Genomic DNA, 16,750 nt, shown 5'->3' with positions numbered 1-16,750 from the left:
TTTTTTTTTTTTTTTTGAGTTGGAGTTTTGCTCTTGTTGCCCAGGCTGGAGTGCAGTGGTGTGATCTCAGCTCACCGCAACCTCTGCTTCTCAGGTTCAAGCGATTCTTCTGCCTCAGCCTTCACGAGTAGCTGGGATTACAGGCATGCACCACCATGCCGGGGTAATTTTGTATTTTTAGTAGAGACGGAGTTTCTCCATGTTGGTCAGGCTGGTCTTGAACTCCCAACCTCAGGTGATCAGCCCGCCTTGGCCTCCCAAAGTGCTGGGATTACAGACGTGAGCCACCGCTCCCGGCCAAATCAACTCTTTTACCTTTAGATTATCAAATAACTAGTCCCCCACCCATGGGTACTAGATTTTGCTACCTTTTAGGGCTATGCTTCACCCATGTTCTGGAAACCCACAGAAATAATAGGTATTAGTTTTGACAGTACTTTAGCTTGATCTGCTTTAGATGCTGTCATTGCTTTTGTCACAATTAGTTAATAGAGTCCACTTTTTTTTTTTTTTTTTTTTTTGAGAGAGAAAGAGAAAGGGTCTTACTCTGTCACCCAGGCTGGAGTGCAGTGGACCAATCTTGGCTCATTGCAGCCTTGACCTCCCGGGCTCAGGTGATCCTCCCACCTCAGCCTTCCAAGTAGCTGGGATTACAGGTACACACCACCACACCTGGCTAATTTGTGTGTGTGTGTGTGTGTGTGTGTGTGTCTGTGTGTGTGTGTAAAGATGGGGTTTCACTGTATAGTCCAGGCTGGTCTCAAACTCCTGGGCTCAAGAGATCCTCCCACCTCGGCTTCACAAATTGCTAGGATTACAGGCATGAGCCACCTCACCTAGCCTGGAGTCCACTTTTGCATGTGTCTTATGACAGCAAAAATTCTTATTCATTATGCTGTACTACTTGCATAAGAGCAACTGCATACAATCATCAGAATGATTTATTCTTTCCTAATTAACATACATCATATCTCTATGCAAGCAGAATCATGAAAATATATGGCAATTTGTAGAATAGTTTCCCTTAACCAGCCTTTAAAGGACTTCCTAGCTTTTTTGATTACTCACCTTTATCACCCCAAATTTTTATCACTCCTAAAATAAGTATTTGTAAACTACATTATTAACCAGTGTATTGGTCATATATTATAAAGCATGCACAGGCCAGGTGTGGTGTCTCACGCCTGTAATCCCAGCCCTTTGGGAGGCCGAGGCAGGAGGATCACTTGAGTCTAAGAGTTCGAGACCAGCCTGGGCAACATGGTGAAACCCCATCTCTACAAAAAATAAAAACAAAGTAGCCAGGTGTGGTGGCTTGTGCCTGCAATCCCAGCTACTGGGGAGGCTGAGGTGGGAGAATTATTTGAGTCCAGGAGGTCAGGGCTACACTGAGCTACGATTGTGCCGCTGCACTCCAGCTTGGGTGACAGAGTGAGACTCTGTCTCAAAGAAAAAGCACAAAAATAGAAATAAAGAAGGATGAGAGATTAAATGAACTTCTAAAAATTAATTCTAATAATTATTAATGGTACAATAACCTTTGCTGTCGTTTTGATGATACCAGTGACATTAAATGTGCTTCATTTAAACAAAATTTTGGTTTATGATACAGCTACTTGAACATCTGATTCTAACTTCTGTTTATTTTTATACTTGATTTTAATGACTGATGCCTCACAAAGTATATACATTTTAAAATAAAAGAAGTGTATTGTTTGGATGCACTTACTGAATAATCATATTCATATTACAGTTCCAGGCACCAGTTATGCAAACATTTTATTGCTGTTCCTGAACCTGCTGTCTTTTACGTTTTTAACAAATTGAAAAGTTAAAAGGTGGAACATCTTTTAGATAACAAAACTGTATAGGAAGGGAAATATTTCAAACCTACTCTGTATTGTTTATTCTCTATTAAAAAAAACCTTGGCCGGGCACGGTGGCTCATGCCTGTAATCCCCGCACTTTGGGAGGCCGAGATGGGCAGATCACGGGATCAGGAGATTGAGACCATCTTGGCTAATACGGTGAAACCCTGTCTCTACTAGAAATACAAAAAGTTAGCTGGGTGTGGTGATGGGCGCCTGTAGTCCCAGCTACTGGGGAGGCTGAGGCAGGAGAATGGCGTGAACCCGGGAGGCGGAGCTTGCAGTGAGCCGAGATCGTGCCAGTGCACTCCAGCCTGAGCAACAGCAAGACTCCATCTCAAAAAAAAAAAAAAAAACCTTGACATAAAATATTTTAGTGTTTCAATTAATTTAAAGGCTCCTAGTGTCTTGTAGGTATTCTGGGATTGGAAAACATGATTACAAGAAGAGAGTTTAGTTACATTTAATATTAAAATGTTTAAAAACATTTTATTGAACTACAATAGACAAATTATATATAAAGTATACAATTTGACAAATTTTGACATCTGTATATATCCATGAAACTATCACCAGAATCAAGATATTGAACATCTATCACCTCCAAAAGTTTCCTTGTGTCATGTTGTAATCCTTCCTTCTTGTCCCTGTGTGCTATTACCCTCCTCACCCCCTGTCAACTCCTGAAACCACTCATTCTGTTTTCTGACACTATGTATTTTCTAGAGTTTTATATAAATGAAATCATACAGTGTAATTTTTTTTGCCTGACTTATTTCAGTCAGCATAATTATTTTGAGATTCATTCATGTTGCTATGTGTATCAGTAGTTCATTCTTCTCTGTTGCTAAGTAGTATTCCATTGCATGGGTATACTACAATTTGTTTATCCATTTACCTCTTAGTGGGCATTTGGGCCGTTTCCAGATTTGGGCTATTACCAATAATGCTGTTAACATTTCCATGCAAATCTGTGTGGGCATATGCTTTTTTTTTTTCCCCTTTTGAGGCGAAGTCTCGCTCTGTTGCCCAGGCTTGAGTGCAGTGGCGCAATCTTGGCTCACTGCAACCTCCACCTCCCAGGTTCAAGCGATTCTCCCGCCTCAGCCTCCCAAGTAACTGGGATTACAGGCATGCACCACCATACCCAGCTAATTTTTGTTTTTGTTTTCTTTTGAGACGGAGTTTCGCTCTTGTTGCCCAGGCTGGAGTGTAGTGGCATGATCTCGGCTCACTGCAACCACCACCTCCCTGGTTCAAGCTATTCTCCTGCCTCAGCCTCCCAAGTAGCTGGGATTACAGGTGCCTGCTGCCACACCCGGGTAATTTTTTGTATTTTTAGTAGACATGGGGTTTCACCATGTTGATCGGCTGGCTTCAAATTCCTGACCTCAAGCGATCCGCCCACCTTGGCCTCCCAAAGTGCTGGGATTATGGGTGCGAGCCACCACGTCCAGCCTACATATGCTTTTGCTTTTCTTGGATAAATACCAAAAGTGGAAAGCCTGAGTCATATGGGAGATATATGTTTAACTTTTTAAGAAACTACTAAGCTGTTTTCCAATATGGCTATACCATTTTACATTCCCACTGTAGTGTATGAGAGTTCCAGTTGTTTCAAATGCCGGCCAACATTTGGTGCATTTTAAATTTTGGTCATTCTAATAAGTGTGTAGTGATATCTCATTGTGGTTTTAGTTTGCATTTCCCTAATGATTAATGATGTTGATCATGTTTTCATGTGTTTATTTGCTATTTGTATATCTTCTTTGGTGATATGTTTATTCATATCTTTTGTCTATTTTTAAAATTTGTGTTTTTTAAAAAAATGTAGAGTTCTGAGAGTTCTTTATATATGCTGTATATAAGTCCTTATCAGATACACTAGTTGCAAATATTTTCTTCCAGTATACTGCTTATCTTTTTATTTCCTAATAAAGTTCTTACAAAGCAGAGGTTTTAAATTTTGACGAAGCCTAATTTATCAAGTTCTGGATCACATTTTACGTGTCATGTCAGAAATGCTTGCTTTTTTTTTCATATGGATATCTAGTTTTTCCAGCACTACTTGTTGAAAAGACTGCCATTTCTCCACTAAACTTCCCTTAACCTTTATTTAAAAAATCAAGTGACTATAAACATGAGGGCTTATTTCCATACTCTCTATTCTGTTCGTTTGTCTATCTTCCTGCCCAGTACAACATTGACTTGATTACTGTGGATTTATAGTGTCTCTTGAAATCAGGTTAAGTTCCAGCTTTGTTCTACCATATGTTTTGAACCTCACAATATATCGTTTTTCCTTTAAACAGTCAATTATATTTTAAAAGAGATTTAAGTAATAAGAAAAAAGTATTTTTACCTACATTGTTACCATTGCATGTGCTCTGTATTCCTTTTTATAGACCTTTATTTCTGTGCAGTACCATTTTCTTTCTGCTTCAAGGACTTCCTTTAACACTTTTTATTGTGCAGGTCTGCTGGTGATTAATTCTTTCAACTTTTGCATGTCTGAAAAAGTCTTTATTTCACTTCTGTTTTTGAATGATATCTTGCTGGGTGTAGAATTCTATCTAGGTTGATGTTTTTTTTTTTCTTTCAGTATTTTAGAGAGGTTGTTCTGTCTTTACACTTGCATTGATGCCAATGATAAATTTGCTTTTAACATTATCTTTGTTCATCTGTATATATATAATGTGTCCTTCCCCAAGACCCCAACCCCACCCCACCCCACCACTCTAGCTTCTTTTAAGATTTTCCCATTATTTCTGGTTTTAAGCAATTTATGGTGTGCCACATGGTACATTTTTCTTTATGTTTCTGGTGCTTAATGTTCATAGAGCTTCTTGGATCTGTGAGTTTATAGTGTTCACCAAATTTGGGCCATTATTTTTGGTGACATCAATGACTTGTATAGAAGGTAGCTTGATGTTGCCCCACAGCTCATTAATTCCTTTTTCTTTTTTTCAATTTTTTTCTTTCTGTGTTCCATTTTGAATAATTTCTATTGCTATGCCTTCAAGTTCTTAACTCTTTTCTACTGTAATACCCAATTTGCTGTTAATTCCAACGAGTGTGGTTTTCATCTCAGACATTGTACCTTTTATCCGTAGGTTTGATTTGAGTCTTTTTACATCTTCCATGTCCCCTACCTAACTTTTTGAACATATAGAATGCAGTTATAATAATTGCTTTAATGACTTTGTTTACTAATTCTAACATTTGTGTCAGTTCTTGGTCTTTTTGATTGATTTTTCTCATTATTATGGATCATATTTTCTTGCTTTTTTGCATGCCTGTTAGTTTTTTACTGGGTACCAAATATTATGAATTTGACCTTGTTGAGTACTGCATATTTTTGTATTACTATAAATATACTTGAGCTCTGTTCTGGGATGCCCTTAGATTACTTGGATACAGAGTGACCCTTTCAGGTTTTTCTGTTTAGATTTGTTAGGCAGGACCAGAGCAGTGCATAATCTGGGCTATTTCCCACTACTGAGGCAAGACCCTTCTGAGTCCTTCAGCTAGTGTCCTGTGAATCATGAGGTTTTCCAATTTGGCTGGCAGAAACAGGCATTATTCTTAGCCCTGTGTGAGTGACAGGCATTGTTCTTTTGAATCCTTTCAGGTAGTTCTTTCCCTGGCCTAGAGTAATTTCCTCACAGGCATACCATGGGCTAATCAGTCCTTTGCTAAATACTCGAGTGAAACCTTCTGCAGGCCTCTGAAGATCTCTCTCTCTTTCTGTGGAGCTATCTCAGGTCCTCTGTCCTATGAACTCCAGCTACCTGTTTTTTTTCCCAGACTCTCAGTTCTGTCTCCAGAACTCAGGGAGTTCACTAGGCTCTACCTGGGTTCTTCCTTTCTGTACCATTATCTGGAAATTCTCTTAAGACAGTAAGCTGGGAAAATCAAAGGGCTCATCTTATTTGTTTCCCATCTCAGAAATCATAGTCCTTCATTGCTTGATGTTCAGTGATTTGAAAACCATTGTTTCATGTATTTGGTACATTTGTTGTTGTTGTTATTGTTTCAGGCAGGGTGGAAATTCATTCCACCTTGACATTTTATAATCCCCAATTATGACCAATTAAAATTTGTAGCCCAATTTAAATTCTCATCTTTCAAAAAAAGTGTAGACACCATCACATTTCTTGACATAGCTAAATCAGTTCTGAATACCCATGTTCAAAAGTATACAGAATCTGGCATGCAGCAGTATAAATCTCACATCAGTATAAAACTCATTAATCAGTTTCTGTGTAAAACATAGTATCATTTTAACAAGAGCAGTTTAATTCAGGCTTCTTGGTTAAACGAATATATTTTGAAAGACTCTGGTTTACTTTTTCATGTTCAGTGAGGTATAAAATTGTCCATTGTCCTTAGCCTAAACAGCAAAATACTTTCATTATATCACTTTGGCAGGATATGATAATCCATTAGAATGTATTTGTAAAACTATCATATAATTACTACTTATAACTTTAGAGAATAATTTAATACCAGTTCAGCCTTTTGGCCCTTGGGCATGGGTCAATTTTTAAGAAAATCTTCTGTCATCTATAAGGCTGTCAGCATGGTTCCTCACTTCAAAAACAGTGGCCTGTGATTAGTGCATTAAAATTAATCACTATAAATTCATCAATGTACCCAAAAACTACTTGTACCCCAAAAGCTATTGAAATAAAAAAATTTAAATAACAATAACAATAGCCTGAAACTTTAACTGACCTCTAGACAGTTTAACTCACAATTCATCTGCATTCTTTAGAAGAAAATAAATGTCATTTTCTAAGACCCAGTTAAGTTTGAAAGCAGAAATGAACATATATAAACTGACACAAATAGGTAACACTTAGCATTCTTTGTGTTCTCATTACTTTAAGCACTTAACATATTTTAAAAACTCATTTAATCTTTATAAAAACAAGCCCCAAAGGATAGGTACAATTTTTATCTTCATTTTACGAGTGAGGAAATTGAGGTACTGAGAGGTTTAGTAACTTACCCAAGGTCACACAGCTAGTAAATGTGGAAGTTGGGATTCAAGTTCAGGCAGTCTGGCTCAATTCCAAGCTTTTTGTTTGTTTGTTTTATTGACACAGAGTCTCACTCTGTTGCCCGGGCTGGAGTGCAGTTGCACCATCTTGGCTCACTGCAACTTCCGCCTCCCAGGTTCAAGCCATTCTCTGCCTCAGTGTCCTGAGTATCTGAGACTACAGGCGCAAGCCACCATGCCTGGCTAATTTTTTTTTTTTTTGTATTTTTTGTAGAGACAGGGTTTCACCATGTTGGCCAGGCTGGCCTCGAACTCCTGGCCTCAAGTGATCCACCCGCCTTAGCCTCCCAAAATGCTGGGATTGCAGATGTGAGCCACCCACCCAGCCCAGAGTCCAGGCTTTTAACCACAGCTCACACACTGCCTCAGGAAAACAAAAACATTTTTCTCTTAGCTCTATTACAGCTCTTCAATTTCCATGGGTTTAAGTTTAAACATGTAAACACAAATAGATTTCTGGGTAAAGACATTCACTAGACTTTTGTTGAACTCATACTGTGTGTCACACACTGTGCCAAGCTCCTGGGGCTGTGATATCCAGATATAGTACCTACCTTCAAAGAGGTTACATCTGGTAGATGTTTCTAGTTTGAGCATAAGAACCATATATTACCATCTTCACATTTATGTGTGGCCTGCATGCAACACAGCAAAATCTGTTGTATTTGCTGTCCAGGGCAGGGACATTACGTGGTGTTTTCCTAATTCACATCAGTTTTCATTTTGGGAACACCAATGATTATTTTTAATCTGAGTACTATTCTTACAAGCAAGGAATTCTGTATTTTTAGTCATCTTTTTAATATTCTAGTCTCATGCCCAAGGTCATATAGCTAAAAATAGCAGAGCTAGGATTTGAACCCAAGTCTGTCTTTCACCACTATTTTCATTATTCTGTGCTTCCTGTCAAGTTTTGCCTAGTTTTTCATTTTTAAAATTGGTCTTTAGAATTTGAAATAATTTGAGATAGCTCACCCATCCCCTTCTTGAAAACCAGTTGTGTTAGTGTTTATTTTCATTCATTGTTATTATTTCTCAATCATTAGGATTAGGATATAGACTGGATATATCCAATTGGATATGGAATTCTACATATGTCCTTTAGATCAAGCTTATTGTGTTGTTCACCTTGTCTACATACTTACTAATTTTTCATCTGTTATACTATCAGTAATTGAGAGAGGTATGGTAACTTCCCATTTTTATGGTAGATTTAGTTTTTCCTTTGGTTTTGTAAGTATTTGCATTAACATATTATCCTCATTTTTTAGCAATAAATATGTATAATTGCTAAGTAAGCCATCTTTTCTTTTTTTAAATTTTTTTATTATACTTTAAGTTCTGGGATACCAGAATGTGCAGGTTTGTTACATAAGTATACACGTGCCATGGTGGTTTGCTGCACCCATCAACCTGTCATCTACATTAGGTATTTCTCCTAATGCTATCCCTCCCCTAGCCCCCGACCCCTGACAGGCCCCAGTGTGTGATGTTCCCCTCCCTGTGTCCATGTGTTCTCATTATTCAACTCCCACTTATGAGAGAACATGCAGTGTTTGGTTTTCTATTCTTGTGTTAGTTTGCTGAGAATGATACAAACCACCTTTTCTAAAATATTTTTTTATGGGCATGGGTCCCACAAGGATGCTATGTTAAGATACTTCATCTGAGTCTTGACACCTCAGGACTAACACAGAACAAGTTGTCCATCTGAGCTCAGATTCTGACATTCATGATACCTGAGCCGTGGTCTTCTCAATAGATAATCTTGCCTTTTTGACTGTACACCTGGGACTGAATGTAATGAAGGGTCTTAAGTTTTCTTGGGCTTTGGTTTCTCTATTAAACCCTAGTAGCCATAAATTGAGAGTATTCGATTAGTCATAGCTTTTCTAACTTCACATCTGTCTGGTCTTCTTATTATAACTATATTTGTGCCTCCATTATTTTCCTGAGTTCTAGTTTTCAAAATATGATGTACTATTTACCATAAAAATATATCACTGGGTTTATTGCGTATGAAAGCTGTATTTTTCTTTCATATTTTCCTTTTTGAATTTCTAGAGAACATTCTATGCCATAGTATGGGGAGTAGTGATGGTAGTGAGGTAGGAGGCAGGTTTTTTCTCTAAGATGTTAAGGATAGATTTAGTACGATTATGATCTCTTCTTTGACATGTGGGTTATTTAGAAGTGTCTTTATAAATTTTCAAAAAGTGTTGTGATAAGAAATTGCCTTATTTTAAATTGATTTCTTATTTAATTTCCTCGAAGTCAGAGACTGGTCTGTATGGGAAGGATTTAAAAAAAAAAAATTATGGAGACTTGCATTACAGCCTCGTACGTGGTCAGTTTTGGGGGTAAATATTCTATATGTGCTTGAAAATAATGTAATTCTCCAGTTGGATATAGAATTTTTTGTATTCCTATTAAATCAAGCTCATTTTGTTATTCAACTTGTCTATATATTTACTAGTTTGTATTTGCTTGTACCATTCATAATTGCAACAACAAAGAGGTATATGTTAACCTCTGATTTTGATGGTTGATTTTTCAATTTCTCTCTCTTGTTCCTTTGTATATTTAGTGATGTTTTATTAGTGGATGCATGTTTATTATCTCTATGTAGTGATCTTATCTAACCTTTATAATGCTTTTATTGTCTTTTTTACTTTTAGATATTAATATAGCTACCTCAGCTTTCTTTTGGCTAGAATTTACCTGGTATATCTTTTCCCATCTTTTTGCTTTCAATTTTCCCTTCAATTTATGTTTTAGATGTATCTCTTATAAATGGCACATAACTGGATTTTTTCCTTTCATCTAGTCTGTTAATTCCTGTATTTCAAAGGGTGAATTTTGCTCATATATGAGTTTCATATTCATTGATATACTTGAACTTGTTTTTACCATTTTACCTTTTGTTTTCTCTTTGGGTCTCAGTTTTTTCTGCACTTACCTTTGTCTTCTTGCTTTTTAATTTTTGTTCTTAATTTGTTTTCTTCTCCTCATTAGTGATTCTGCAAGATCCCATTGCAAACAAGCTAGCTGTTAACAGGGTTAGTGTTGGAAACAACAGCAACCTATGGTGGAAGGTGGAGCTTGGGGTGGGATATGGCTTTTCTGAAAGGAGTCAGACTGGCAAGTGATGGGGAAGAGGAGGCAGGGAGCTGATGTTTGTAAGCTGATGGTCTTACAAAAATCTTTTTACAAGTATGAGAGAAGCATGTCTGATGGGACTGGAGGGAAGGGAAGTGGGAGTGTGAGATGAATGAAGGCTTAAATAGAACCCAAAGGGACTAGGTAAAGGAATCGAACAAGCATAAGTAACAGAATTTATGGGTGACAATGAGGGTTCAGCTGAGGTTGTAGACCAGGAATTATGTAGAACCTGGGTATGGGAGCAGACAAGGCAGGCTAGAGCATTAGCACAGGTTTGGGATTTTCATGGGCAGTTGTGGCAGAGGGATGAAGGTATATGGATATGGAAGGTACTGGTGAGAGTGGTTCAAATGTTGAGCCATCTGGAGTCCAGGATGGGTATAGGGGGAAGATAGATCAGCAGAAGGCAAGTGGACCAAGAGACAATGTGGGGCTCAAGAGACTGTGGTCTTGATAAGGTTGAAGAACAGATAGAGCAGGAGTGAGCTGTGGTTGGAAAGTGGGAATTCTTGAATTTAAGATTTCAGAGGGGGCAGTTCTGGTTGGTCAGGTCCATAAATGAAAAAGAAAGGGCAGATGTACAATGTTGGTAGTTCCATTTTCTTAAGATACTATCTTTATTTCCTCAAGGATCTTCTTACTTCCCTGGATTTTGATATTACTTGGTCTCATTATTATGCCAATGTGCCTTTCTCATCACAATATTCTGCTGCCTCTCCACAAGCACCAGTTTTTTAATCTGGTATGGTTCTCATTTCTAGTGTGCCTGTGCTATCCTTGCTTTTTAGCTGACAGGTAACTGATAATACCTCTTTTATCCAGGAGCCACTGATTTTTTTGCGCAGTGTTTCAGCCATAATCACACATATGGGAATTCATTTCGACAATGCTTTTGATTTGTCTGTTTAGTATTTTATAGTTGCTTTGGTTATAATTCTGCCTAGACTGAGCCTGTAGAGCACCAACTCTAGTATCAGATTGCCTGGGCTTGAATCCCTGCAATTTCACTTACTTGCTCTTTATTCTTGGGCAAGTTAGCCTAACCTCTCCTGAATCCTAATCTATACAATGGGGGTAATAATAGTCACTCATTCTTGGTCTTGTGGCAAGGATTAAATTAGTTAATATATGTAAGGTACTTGTTTGGCATATAGTCAATTCTCAATAAAAGATACTGTTGGGGTGACAATGACAGTGATCGCAATATTGGCAGCATATGCAAAATTATGTACCAGATATTGCATTAAGTGCTAGGGCAGATACAGAGGAGAAGATTGAAAAAGTCCTTGTTTTCATGGAGGATATATATTCTCCTTGGGGATAAGAACTAAGAACATTTCCTCAAGACTGTCTAAGAAAGGGTTTGTGCAAGAGGCTTAACGTCTTATAGTTCAATAAAGACCAGGAAATATACAAGTTGAGGAAATATTGAGGTTTCAGGAACCTGTATAGCTTTGCCATGTTGTTTATGTTCTCCACTGTTTTGTAGGGAATTAGTAAAAAAAGAAAAATAAAAAGTAAAAAAGTGAAAGAGGCGTGTTGTCTAGTTTCAAAGGAGAGGAGAGAAGGTAAGTGTGATTCTCATTTCCTTTTTCACTCTCTGTCTACCTTGGGCTCTTTGACTCCCATGACTACCAAGTGTATATTTTCAGATACATTTTTCCTTCCTGAGGTCCAGCCCTGTGTCTCCAACTATTTCCTGGGCCCAGTTACCTGGATATCAAGTATGCAACACTAACTTAATAGGGTTAAAACAAAACTTTTTGCCTTACTTCCAAACCTGTTTCTTTCCTTACATCTTCTGTTGCTATGAGGGCTGTCACTAGCCAGTCAATTGTTTAATCTAGACTGTGAACTAGGCATCTTTGACTTCACCTTCTTCATCCTCTCTGCTCAGTCAGTCTCCCTATTCTGTCAATTCTACTTCTCAAACCTATTCTGTTTTTTCTTGCTGCCTGGCTCAGGCCTTTATCATTTTAGAAGATTCAGCAAGTATTTGTACTCCGAACATTGTGATTGGCCCTTTAACACACATTATTTAATTTTTTAAACAACGTTTGAGGTGGGTAGTTTTGTAGATGAGAAACCAAAGGGTCAGAAATAAAATGACTTCTGCTGGGCACGGTGGCTCTGTCTATAGGTCCAGCTACTTGGGAGGCTGAGGCAGGAGGATCGCTTGAGCCCAGGAATTTGAGTCCAGGCTGGGCAACATAGTGAAACTCTGTCTCTAAAAATGAAAAATAAAATGACTGGTCTAATTGTTTAGAGGCACAGTTAGTAAATCTAGATTGTCTTTTGCTGCAGTATTGTAATAATATCTCTGCCTCATTTGTATTGTTTTCTTTTTTGAGATATAAATGGAAGATATATGTAAAAACAAATTAGAACTATATGAAGTAAAAAGTGAAAGTTGCCCTTTCCCAATTCTACTCCCCAAGGGAAACCAATGATAGTGGCTTTTGTTCTAGACCTTTCTCTTTGCATATACAAATATTTAGATAAATTCTTTATAAAAGATCATTTTTTATTGTCCTACAACTACTTTTTCACTCATGGCCATATGTTTATGTCAATACATGTGTATCTACCACATTTTTAATGGCGACATAATGTTCCATTATGTGGACATATTATGTTGTTTAATGATTCCTCTGTTAAATAACTGTTTCTGTTCTTACAAATAATGTTGCAGTAATAGTCTTGTGCATATACTCTTGCTTGTGCATTTGTATGAATATTTCTATTAGGTAAATTCTTAGAAGTCATATTGCTTGGTTAAATATATGCCTATTTTAAATGTATGTACTACCAAATTGTCCTCTGATTTGTCCTCTAAATCAGTCTTTCATATTATAGCTAGAGCGATATAGCTATAATATGTCTTTGTAAAATGAATTTCATCATGTGATTTCCAGCATCAAAAAGCAACATCAGAGATGTTTGATGGATTTCTATTGTCTATGCAGTAAATTTTAAAATTAAAAAAAATTTTTTCCAGACAGAATCTTGCTCTGTTGCCCAGGCTAGAGTGGGCCACATGTGATGGCGTGATCTCAGCTCACTGTAGCCTCAACCTCACAGGCTCAAACAATCCTCCCACTTCAGCCTCCCGAGTAGCTGGGAATGCAGGCGTGTACTATCACGCCCAGCTAAGTTTTGATTTTTCTTTTTGTAGAGACTGAGTCGCCCTATGTTGCCCAGGCTAGTCTTGAACTCCTAGGTTCAAGCGATCCTCCTGCCTCAGCCTCCCAAAGTGCTGGGATTACAGGTGAGAGCCTCCATGCTGAGCCAAAATTCTTAAAATTTTAAAAAAGTTTTTAAGAGTTATGTAATTTGGTCCCAAACTATCTTTCGTACCATTCTTCCCTACCAGGAAATTTGTCCTCTGATAAGGCAAAATCCACCTCTTCTGTGAAATTTCCCATGTATACTGCTCTTTCCTCTCTCTATACAAGATAGAATGAGTTACTTTCTTCCCTAAGTTCTCATAGCACTTAATTTATAGTCCCTTATAATCCCTCTGATAGCACTTAATGCATTGTACTGTATTTATGTGTGTCTGTCTCCCCTGCTACTCTGTGATTTTCGTAAGGGTAGGAACTGTGACTTACTCATCTTTGTATCCCCAGCAGTTTACACAATGCCTGTCAGCGTAGTGCTCAACAAGTGTTCATGAATTTGGGCAAGATATCCTGGAGGCAGTGCTAGACTGCTAGTATGATAAGAACTTTGAGAGATAGAGTAGGTGGTAGAAGTTTTGAAGCATAGCAGAAAGCTGACTGACTCCTGGGAGAATGGAAGCTGGTTAGGAATAGACAACTGGGCCTAAACTGGCAGGAGCCTTCATGTGCTTTTCTCCTTTACTACAGAGACCAGCTGCCTGGTTATTTGGGTTAATAGGCTTGAGATTTGAGAACATTTAAAGTATTAAAAATTGGATGATTGAGGACTCACTTGGAGAGGGAGATTGACTCAGCTGTTCTATGTTCTTTCCAGACTAAGATGCATATACTGAATAACCAATCCTTTTCCCAGAGTCACGAATAACTTTTTCTTTCTGAAAAATCAAGGACTCTTCATTTTCAGGGCATGTTTTGGATGGGAGTAGGAAGAGTAAACAGGTCAGATACTTCTACTTTGTCTCTTTAGCTTGGCTCAAGGGGAAAGTAACCTATTGAAAGGGTTTAGGGCTGTGGGCCTATTCTTGAGTAAATCATCTGTGTGAAATTAGTTATTTTGTCATTTCAGGCAACTCTGGTAGCTCTCCTTGTCTGGTTGTTTTGAAGAAAGAAGAGTAGAAGAAAAAGTTGAATAAATCATGTCGGAGTTACTGGACCTTTCTTTTCTGTCTGAGGAGGAAAAGGATTTGATTCTCAGTGTTCTACAGCGAGATGAGGAGGTCCGGAAAGCAGATGAGAAAAGGATTAGGTAAGAGTTCCCCAAAACGCATAGGGACCCAGGCCTTTGACCAATGATGTCTGGGCTTTTCCTTATGTCTCCCACCTGACTTTCATAGGAATTTGTATATGTGATGTTTACCACTACTTATTGGGTCACGTTGGGCTCTGAGTTTGTTGCTTCCACAGAACCAAATAGTCTTACTGTCTTTACCTCTCAACCCCTCTCTATCCAATCTATGCATATCCTGAATCCACTTACGCTTCTCTTTTGGGTCTTGGCAGGCGACTAAAGAATGAGTTACTGGAGATAAAAAGGAAAGGGGCCAAGAGGGGCAGCCAACACTACAGTGATCGGACCTGTGCCCGGTGCCAGGAGAGCCTGGGCCGTTTGAGTCCCAAAACCAATACTTGTCGGGGTTGTAATCACCTGGTGTGTCGGGACTGCCGCATACAGGAAAGCAATGGTACCTGGAGGTGCAAGGTGTGCGCCAAGGAAATGTGAGTGTCACCTATGGCTGAGTAGAGAGGGGATGAGGCCTTGGCTGTGGTGAGAATTTCTTTCCTCAGCCTTTATTAGACAAGAACCATTCTTTATCCATCTGTCATTTTCTTTTATTTCTTCCCAGAGAGTTGAAGAAAGCAACTGGGGACTGGTTTTATGACCAGAAAGTGAATCGCTTTGCTTACCGCACAGGTAGTGAGATAATCAGGATGTCCCTGCGCCACAAACCTGCAGGTACTGGACCTGTCTAGAGATGGTTCTTGGTATGGAATCCTAGTGTATTCTGACTGGTGGCATCTTAACTCCATGGGCTCAGCCAGTTAGTGGAGAATAGAAGATTGTATTGTCATCCCTTCTGCAAGCATGGTGTATTTCAGGGGATTTGCTATGAGGGTTGTTTCCTTTTTCCCCTACTCATAACCACCACCCTGGCATACTTTTCTTTGTCTTGAAGTGAGTAAAAGAGAGACAGTGGGACAGTCTCTCCTTCATCAGACACAGATGGGTGACATCTGGCCAGGAAGAAAGATCATTCAGGAGCGGCAGAAGGAGCCCAGGTAAGAATCAAGTAATTGTTTAAAGAAATGCTTACAATATCCCTTTAATTCTTTTACTATTCTTTTTACTTCTTCTGTTTATAAAATAATAGATGTTCATTATAGGAAAACTTGAAAAGTACAGAAAATAGTAAAGGAGGGAAAAAATCATTCCTAATCCCACTACTCATATGTAGACGTTAACATTTTGGTATATTTACTTAGTTCTTTATTTTTTATAGTTTGCATTCGCTTTCTCAGGTTGAATAGTTTGTTCTTTATAAGAACAATTTGAAGACAAATAAAAATAACACATGCTTATTATTAAGCAACAAATCACCCACATTCCTACTACCCCAGTTTTCACATTATGTGAAAATTATTTCGTATATCTTCTATGTATATACATAACGGGTTGACTGGATGGATAAACTGAAAAATCTTTTTAATATTGGATCATAGTATAATAAATTAAAATCATCCTGTTGAATTTAACAGAATAAAACACTGAAATAAAATGAAAGAATAGCTAATCTTCAGACAAATTTTTTTTAAAGTAAAAGATATTAGTTGTTAACATTCCTCTAAGCTTAAGAAAAAATATTATGAAAGCCATTGAGCAGTTGGTCACTTTTTTAGTGGAGTGTTTTTGGTAACAGCCTTATTGAGATATAATTCACATGCTATACAATTTGCCCATTTTTGGTGTACAATGCAATAGTTTTTAGTATATTCACTGAGTTGTGCAACCATCCCCTGAATCAATTTTAGAAAATTTTCATCACCTCAAAAAGAAACCCTTTACCCTTTTAGCTGTCACCCTCCCTGATCCCTAAGCAATCACTGATCTACTTTCTGTCTCTCTATATTTGCCTATCCTGGATATTTCATGTAAATGGAATCATACAATATGTGGTCCTTTTTGACTTGCCTCTTTCACTTAACATTAACGTTTTCAAGGTTCATCCATGTCATAGCATGTATCAGAACTTCATTCCTTTTTATAGCCAAATAATACCCCATGATATGTATTTATCACATTTTATCTGTTCATCTGTTGAAGAACATTTGGGTTGTTTCTACTTTTTGGTTATTAAGAGTAATGCTGGGCCAGGTGCGGTGGCTCACGCCTGTAATCCCAGCACTTTGGGAGGCTGAGGTGGGTGGATCATGAGGTCAGGAAATCGAGACCATCCTGGCCAACATGGTGAAACCCC

The 16,750-nt window shown here is 38.1% G+C and overlaps 1 protein-coding gene across 4 annotated transcripts in view; it reads left to right on the top strand.

Moving 5' to 3' along the window:
• SYTL4 (synaptotagmin like 4) overlaps positions 1–16,750 on the top strand; it is a 54,992-nt gene that overhangs the window by 13,939 nt on the left and 24,303 nt on the right. For 3 of the 4 annotated variants that reach the window (XM_058441694.1, XM_058441693.1, XM_032757265.2), the window contains 4 exons: positions 14,344–14,523; positions 14,778–14,993; positions 15,122–15,231; positions 15,452–15,554. In XM_058441694.1, the coding sequence (XP_058297677.1) occupies positions 14,414–14,523; positions 14,778–14,993; positions 15,122–15,231; positions 15,452–15,554 (539 nt within the window). In that variant the 5' untranslated portion in view covers positions 14,344–14,413. Of the gene's footprint in view, positions 1–13,270; positions 13,364–14,343; positions 14,524–14,777; positions 14,994–15,121; positions 15,232–15,451; positions 15,555–16,750 lie in introns of those variants that run through there. The other variant, XM_058441695.1, reaches the window with a different exon arrangement.

Source organism: Hylobates moloch, unplaced genomic scaffold (genome assembly GCF_009828535.3).
Source record: "Hylobates moloch isolate HMO894 unplaced genomic scaffold, HMol_V3 SCAFFOLD_7, whole genome shotgun sequence".
NCBI classification, from domain to species: domain Eukaryota; kingdom Metazoa; phylum Chordata; class Mammalia; order Primates; family Hylobatidae; genus Hylobates; species Hylobates moloch.
This window is presented reverse-complemented; position numbering and strand designations above follow the sequence as displayed.